The following is a 7,189-nucleotide window of genomic DNA, read 5'->3' as shown; positions in this document are numbered from 1 at the left end:
AATTAAAGAAATGTGTAGAATCGTGTCATGGAACAACACATTGAAGAGTTTATGTGAGAAACACTTATTTGCTTGACTTACTAAATTACGAGTTGAGCATCTAATCGCTCACCAAATGAACACAAAGAAGTCAAATTCTAGCTGAATTCTGAACGACCAATTTTAATGGAAATTGAAAAGAAAGACAATTAAGGGTATATAAGGTTGTACTGTCTCGGTTACAATCCGACTTTACCATCTATTCGGCCAAGGCAGGGTATCTCGGTGCGCACTTATCTCAGCCTCTTTGCCTCATGGGCTCGAGGCTGGAGGGCAACTGTACTGTCTCGGGTGATATCCGAGATGACCTACAACCCGATCATACCTTGTAACACATCGAGGTCGGTGATGACTCGATAGAGCGTTTGAGGTGAGTCCCTTCGGTCGGAATCCGACTAGGTAATTTGAGTCCAGTTTAGAATCCTCTCACCTGTAAGGACTGAGGAGACCACTCGGCATTAACCCGACTGGGTCCTCGGTATGAACCTAGTCGGTCAGAACCCGACTACACTTGTTCCTTTCAACCCCGCACCATCAAGATAAGAGCGGTTAGGAAAATCCCTTCATTCTCGGGGCCCAAAAGGCCCATGAACGACGTGCCATAAAACCCAAAACCCTAGAGTTGAGAGGGCAGATTACACTTTTGAATGCTCTGGCTTTGCGGCTAGACCTAGGAAAAACCCTAGCGCACCCCGTGACCGGAACATTTTGGCGCCCACCGTGGGGCTACGGTAAAACTGCTCCTACGCCCCGAATCACAGAGAAGAACCAACGGACTACCATGGTGAGAGGCGGCAACCACAACAATGCACAACCTCCTACAATGGAGGAGATGATGGCCATGATCAACGGCTTAAGGGAAGAGAACGCGCGCTCCAGGGAGAGAGAGGAGGCTATTCAACGTGAGAATGAGGAGCTCAGGAGACGAGCGGATGGGATGGAGGCCAGGTTGGAAGCTAGTGTCAGGACGGTAGAGGAGGATGTCATGATGGAAGTCCCTAGGGATTTTCGACCTTTTTCGGAAGCCATAGAGGCCGAGATCATCCCCAGGGATCTTCGCACACCCCAAGTGGAGCCCCTCGACGGGACCCAAGACCCCGATCAGCATTTGATGGACTTCCGAGCTCAAATGCTGATCTGTGGAGGAAGCATGGAAGCGCGGTGCAAGTTATTCATGGGCACGCTCAAGAAGGCAGCGCTGGACTGGTTCAGCGGACTCCCGGACAGGTCAATCACCGACTTTGACGTGTTTAGTCGGCTCTTCATGGCGCAATTCGCCGCTAACAAGAAGAAGCCACCGATCACGTCGGACTTGTTCGACCTAAGGCAGCAACGCGAGGAGTCACTGAAGGATTTCCTGCGAAGGTTCAACGAGACCGCGCTGAGGGTGGCATCGTTGGACGAGAAGATGGCGGTCATTGCATTTCAGAAAGGTTTGAGATCGGGAGCTTTCGACATCGCGCTCGAAAGAGCGAACTGTCAAACGATGTCGGAGGTGAGGGCTTTCGCTCTGAGCCACATCAAAACGGAAGAGAATCAGATCATTAAAAGGGCGGCCGAGAACCGAGAAGCAGGGAGCAGCAATAAGGAGGGAAACAAGCATCTTCGACCGCGCTCAGACTGGAGTAAACGACATGACCAATACAGCAGGAAGGAAAGTAATTACAGGCAGACCGAACAGGGTAGTCGGGCAAGGGGCGAATGGAGGCGCAACAATGAGGAAGAAAAGTTCACTCCACTTACTGTTCCTAGGCGACAAATACTTCACGATGTCAACAATGCATCGTTTTTTGAGTTTCCAGAGGCGACGGAGCGTCAGCTGGGGCCCTCGAAAACCGATTGGTGTGAGTTCCATAGGGCTCACGGACATTCCACAGAAAACTGCTTCGTCTTAGGAAGACAGATCGAACGCCTGATCAAGGAGGGACGACTGAGGGAGTTTGTGGCGAGAAAACAAGAAGGAGGGTCGTCCGACAGGCGATCTAAACGCACACATGACGACGCAAGGAGGGATAGACGTAGAGAGAGATCTCCTCCCAGAGATTCCACTGCAAAGGTCTCGGAAGCTCATCAGCAGCCCATTCATGGGGATTTCAACACCATAGCAGGAGGTTTTGCCGGGGGGGGGTCTACTTCTGCTGCCCGAAAGAGGTACACTCGGTCGGTACTGACAGTTTCAGAATTCAGGCGACCGTCTCAGCCTGAGATTTCATTCTCGGATTCGGATTACGAAGGAGTAGCGCCTCATGAAGATGACCCCATCGTCGTGTCGGCGATCGTCATGGGGTACAATGTGAAGCGCGTGTTGATTGACCAGGGAAGTTCCGCGGATATTTTATTCTGGGAAACTTTTGAGGGAATGAAAATTCCTAACGACCGACTAATTCCTTATGCAGGGACTCTAGTGGGTTTTGCAGGGGACCAAGTCATCGCAAGGGGATACGCCGATTTGGAGACGACCTTCGGCCAAGGAGCTCAGATGAAGACGGTGGTTGTTCGGTACTTGGTGGTCGATGCTCAGTCGTCATATAGTATACTGATCGGCAGGCCGACTTTGAACAAGCTGGGAGCGGTCGTGTCTACCCCCCATCTGAAGCTAAAGTACCCGTTGCCAAATGGTACTGTGGGGGTCCTCAGGGTGGACCAGGAGGTCGCTCGAAAATGCTATGGGGATAGTTTGAAGACACGAAGACGACTGTACACTAAGCAGGTACAGAGGGGGGTCCATTCCGTCGAGCTAGATCCCAGAATGGGTCAGTTTGACCACCGACCCGCCCCAGCAGAAGACGTCAAGGAAGTGGAGGTAATGGAAGGGAGAAACGTAAAGATAGGCACCTCTTTGACTCCAGAAGATGAGGAGAAATTAGTGAGGGTCTTGAAGGATAATGTCTTGGCATTCGCATGGCATTCCAGCGACATGCCTGGAATTGATCCAAACTTTTTGTGTCACAAGTTGGCCATAGACCCTAGTGCAAAGGCAGTAATTCAGAAGAGAAGGAAATTCGGCGAGGAGAAGCGAAGGGCTATCGCGGAAGAGACGCAGAAACTACTGATGGCAGGACACATTCGGGAAATCCAATACCCGACCTGGTTGGCAAACGTAGTCATGGTGCGCAAGAGCAGTGGGAAATGGCGAATGTGTACGGACTTCACCGACCTTAATAAGGCCTGTCCAAAAGACTCGTACCCGCTGCCGAACATAGACTGCCTGGTGGATGGTGCGTCGGGATACGAGTTACTAAGCTTCATGGATGCATACTCGGGGTACAATCAGATCCGAATGCATCCCGCAGATGAGGACAAGACCGCCTTCATAGCGGATCAGGCCAATTTCTGCTACAGAGTCATGCCGTTCGGTCTGAAGAACGCAGGGGCGACTTATCAGCGACTGATGGACAAAATCCTTGTGAATCAGCTCGGTCGGAATGTGGAAGCTTATGTAGACGACATGGTGGTGAAGTCGGAAAGCGTCAGTCGGCACTTTGGCGACTTGCAGGAATTGTTCGATACCATCGGCAAGTTCCAGCTGAAACTGAACCCGGAGAAGTGCTCTTTCGGCGTCCAGGCGGGAAAGTTCCTCGGGTTCCTGTTAACTCACCGCGGCATTGAAGCGAACCCGGACAAGTGCTCGGCGATCATCGACATGAGAAACCCTTCTACAGTAAAGGAGGTACAACAATTAACGGGGAGGATGGCCTCTCTTTCCCGATTTATATCAAGAGCGGCTGACAAAGCCCTGCCTCTTTTTCAATGTCTGAGGAAGAATGACCGGTTCGTTTGGACAACCGAGTGTGAAGAAGCCTTCTCCGAGCTCAAGAAGTCGTTAGCATCCCTGCCGATCTTAACAAAACCACGACTAGACATGCCCTTGTTGGTATACATCTCGGCGTCCGACCGTGCTGTCAGTTTAGTTCTGGTTCAAGAGCGTGAAGCTTCCCAAGTTCCTATTTACTTTGTAAGCAGGGTTTTGCAGGGAGCAGAGACAAGATATCAGAGAATCAAAAAACTAGCCCTCGCTATACTGGTCACTGCGAGGAAATTGAGGCATTATTTCCAGAGTTACGAGGTGATAATTCGTACTGATCATCCGATTCGACAAGTCTTGCAAAAACCCGACCTGGCCGGTAGAATGATGAAATGGTCAGTCGAGCTCTCTGAATTCTCCATCAAGTATGAGCCGAGAGGAGCAATCAAAGCCCAGGTATTGGCCGACTTCCTGATGGAGTTGACCCCTCCAGCCAAGGAAGACACGGTCGGTGAAACCCAATGGATTTTATCAGTTGACGGTGCGTCAAATATAGGAGGAAGCGGAGCTGGAATCGTCTTGGAGGGCCCGGGTGGAATCCTACTAGAACAGTCACTACGGTTTGAGTTTAGGGCAAGCAACAACCAAGCCGAGTACGAGGCGTTATTGGCAGGAATGAGTTTAGCCAAGGAGATGGGTGCGACGAGTTTGTCAGCCAGAAGTGATTCCCAATTGATCACCGGACAAGTGGCGGGAACCTTCCAAGCCAAGGATCCTCAACTGGCCAAGTACTTGGAGAGGGTAAAACTCTTATCGGAAAGTTTCCGAGCATTCACACTTAGCCACGTGCCGCGAGAGCAAAATTTGAGAGCAGACCTCCTATCCAAGTTAGCTAGCACGAAGAAGCCGGGAGCCACTCGATCGGTCATCCAAGAAACTTTAGCTCAGCCGAGTATAAATGAACCACAGGGGAGTGTTCTTTTCATCCAGGAGGAACTCAACTCGTGGATGGCACCTTATATTGCGTACCTGACTCGGGGGGAATTGCCAGAAGATAAAAGGCAAGCATCGCTGATACAAAGAGAGTCGGCCAGGTTTGTGGTTATTAGCGAGAGACTTTACCGAAGAGGTTACAGCTCTCCCCTCCTAAGGTGTCTCACCATGCCACAAGCAAAGAGAGTGATGGATGAGATTCATAGTGGAATGTGCGGAAGCCATATCGGAGGCCGAGCTCTAGTGTATAAAGTCGCCCGAGCAGGATACTTCTGGCCATCCCTAAAAAACGACTGCGTCAACTGGGTCCAGAAGTGCGACGGATGCCAAAGACACGCCCCTTTGCTCCATTCCCCAGCTGAACGACTGCATTCAATTCTGTCCCCATGGCCCTTCCACAAGTGGGGGATTGATATCCTCGGGCCATTTCCGATTGCAATAAGGCAACTGAAATTCTTGATAGTGGCGGTCGACTACTTCAGTAAATGGATCGAGGCGGAACCAGTGGCGACCATCTCGGCAGAGAAAGTAAGAGCTTTCCTCTGGAAGAATGTGGTGTGTAGGTACGGAGTCCCTCAAATGCTTGTTTCCGATAATGGAACCCAGTTTGCAAGCACAAGGGTTCGTGATTTCTGCAAAGAGGTCGGTATCCGAATGACGTTCACGTCGGTCGAACATCCACAATCCAATGGCCAGGCAGAGTCGGCCAATAAGGTAATCCTCTCGGGTCTGAAGAAACGTGTACAAGAGTCAGGCGCGTCATGGGTTGAGGAACTTCCCCGAGTACTATGGTCGTACCACACCACCGTCCACTCGACGACTCAAGATACTCCTTTCAATCTGGTATACGGAACCGACGCCATGATCCCAATTGAGATTGTAGAACCATCAGTCCGCACTACGGCTTTTTCGGCGGAGGAGTCTGACCAGGGCAGGCGAGTTGATTTGGATTTAATCCAAGAGGTTAGAGAAAAAGCAAGAATAAACCAAATAGCGGCCCAGAGAAGAGCAGCCTTCAAGTACAACACAAAGGTGAATCCGAGAGACTTCATCGTAGGCGACCTAGTGTTGAGGCGTGCCCAGCCAATGCAAATGAAGAACAAGCTGTCAGCAAAGTGGGTGGGTCCTTACAAAGTGGACGATGTGGTCGGCAAAGGCGCGTATAGGCTGAGGACCTTGGACGGAGGAATGATACCGAGAACATGGAACGCGGCGAGTTTGCGTTTTTATTATAGCTGATCTTTTGTATTAGGTGCACTCTTTTCCTAACTCAGTATTTTGTCCCCGTAAAAATTTGAGGGGTTTTTTGCTGAGAAGGTTTTTAACGAGGCATCACTCTTTCAATTTCAATAATACATGTCATGTCATTTTTTCGCTATTCATGGCTCATTAACCTTTGTTATTTTGAAGAAGCAAAGACTCGTCACTGATCGGTAAAAATCCGACTGCCGCGAGTATAAAAAAGCAAAGACTCGTCACTGATCGGTAAAAATCCGACTGGCGCGAGTATAAAAAAGCAAAGACTCGTCACTGATCGGTAAAAATCCGACTGCCGCGAGTATAAAAAAGCAAAGACTCGTCACTGATCGGTAAAAATCCGACTGGCGCGAGTATAAAAAAGCAAAGACTCGTCACTGATCGGTAAAAATCCGACTGGCGCGAGTATAAAAAAGCAAAGACTCGTCACTGGTCGGTAAAAATCCGACTGCCGCGAGTATAAAAAAGCAAAGACTCGTCACTGATCGGTAAAAATCCGACTGGCGCGAGTATAAAAAAGCAAAGACTCGTCACTGATCGGTAAAAATCCGACTGCCGCGAGTATAAAAAAGCAAAGACTCGTCACTGATCGGTAAAAATCCGACTGGCGCGAGTATAAAAAAGCAAAGACTCGTCACTGATCGGTAAAAATCCGACTGCCGCGAGTATAAAAAAGCAAAGACTCGTCACTGATCGGTAAAAATCCGACTGCCGCGAGTATAAAAAAGCAAAGACTCGTCACTGATCGGTAAAAATCCGACTGGCGCGAGTATAAAAAAGCAAAGACTCGTCACTGATCGGTAAAAATCCGACTGCCGCGAGTATAAAAAAGCAAAGACTCGTCACTGATCGGTAAAAATCCGACTGGCGCGAGTATAAAAAAGCAAAGACTCGTCACTGATCGGTAAAAATCCGACTGGCGCGAGCGCTGGTGCGACTAGACGACGGCGCGGTTACCTATGCCTCATTTTAACTTTTAAAATTTCCTAGTTCGTCAGCTCACTTCGGAATTTGGTCGATTTCTTCACCAATAACTTTCAAGTTGTCTCCTTCGGTCGGCAATTAGACGATTCTTCCGCCCATTTTGTTTTAACAGAAAGTACTCATATTATTTCAATCGGCAAAAAGGCGACATATCGGTCATGATTTATATTT

At 49.5% G+C, this 7,189-nt stretch overlaps 1 protein-coding gene across 1 annotated transcript; it reads left to right on the top strand.

Moving 5' to 3' along the window:
* Positions 1 to 820: 820 nt before the first annotated feature.
* On the top strand, positions 821 to 6,016 carry LOC145956846 (uncharacterized). The gene has a single exon (XM_083072613.1). It carries the CDS (start codon positions 821 to 823, stop codon positions 6,014 to 6,016), a length of 5,196 nt encoding a protein of 1,731 aa, XP_082928739.1.
* Positions 6,017 to 7,189: the final 1,173 nt, after the last annotated feature.

Source organism: Cajanus cajan, chromosome 1, assembly GCF_000230855.2.
Source record: "Cajanus cajan strain Asha chromosome 1, NIPB_CcT2T_4, whole genome shotgun sequence".
Classification (NCBI taxonomy): domain Eukaryota; kingdom Viridiplantae; phylum Streptophyta; class Magnoliopsida; order Fabales; family Fabaceae; genus Cajanus; species Cajanus cajan.
Note: the sequence above shows the minus strand (reverse complement) of the source record. Positions and strands in the feature narration are given on the sequence as shown.

Bases quoted from the DNA above. Each gene is read 5' to 3' on its own strand.
- LOC145956846 (XM_083072613.1), top strand. From the start codon at position 821: ATGGTGAGAGGCGGCAACCACAACAATGCACAACCTCCTACAATGGAG.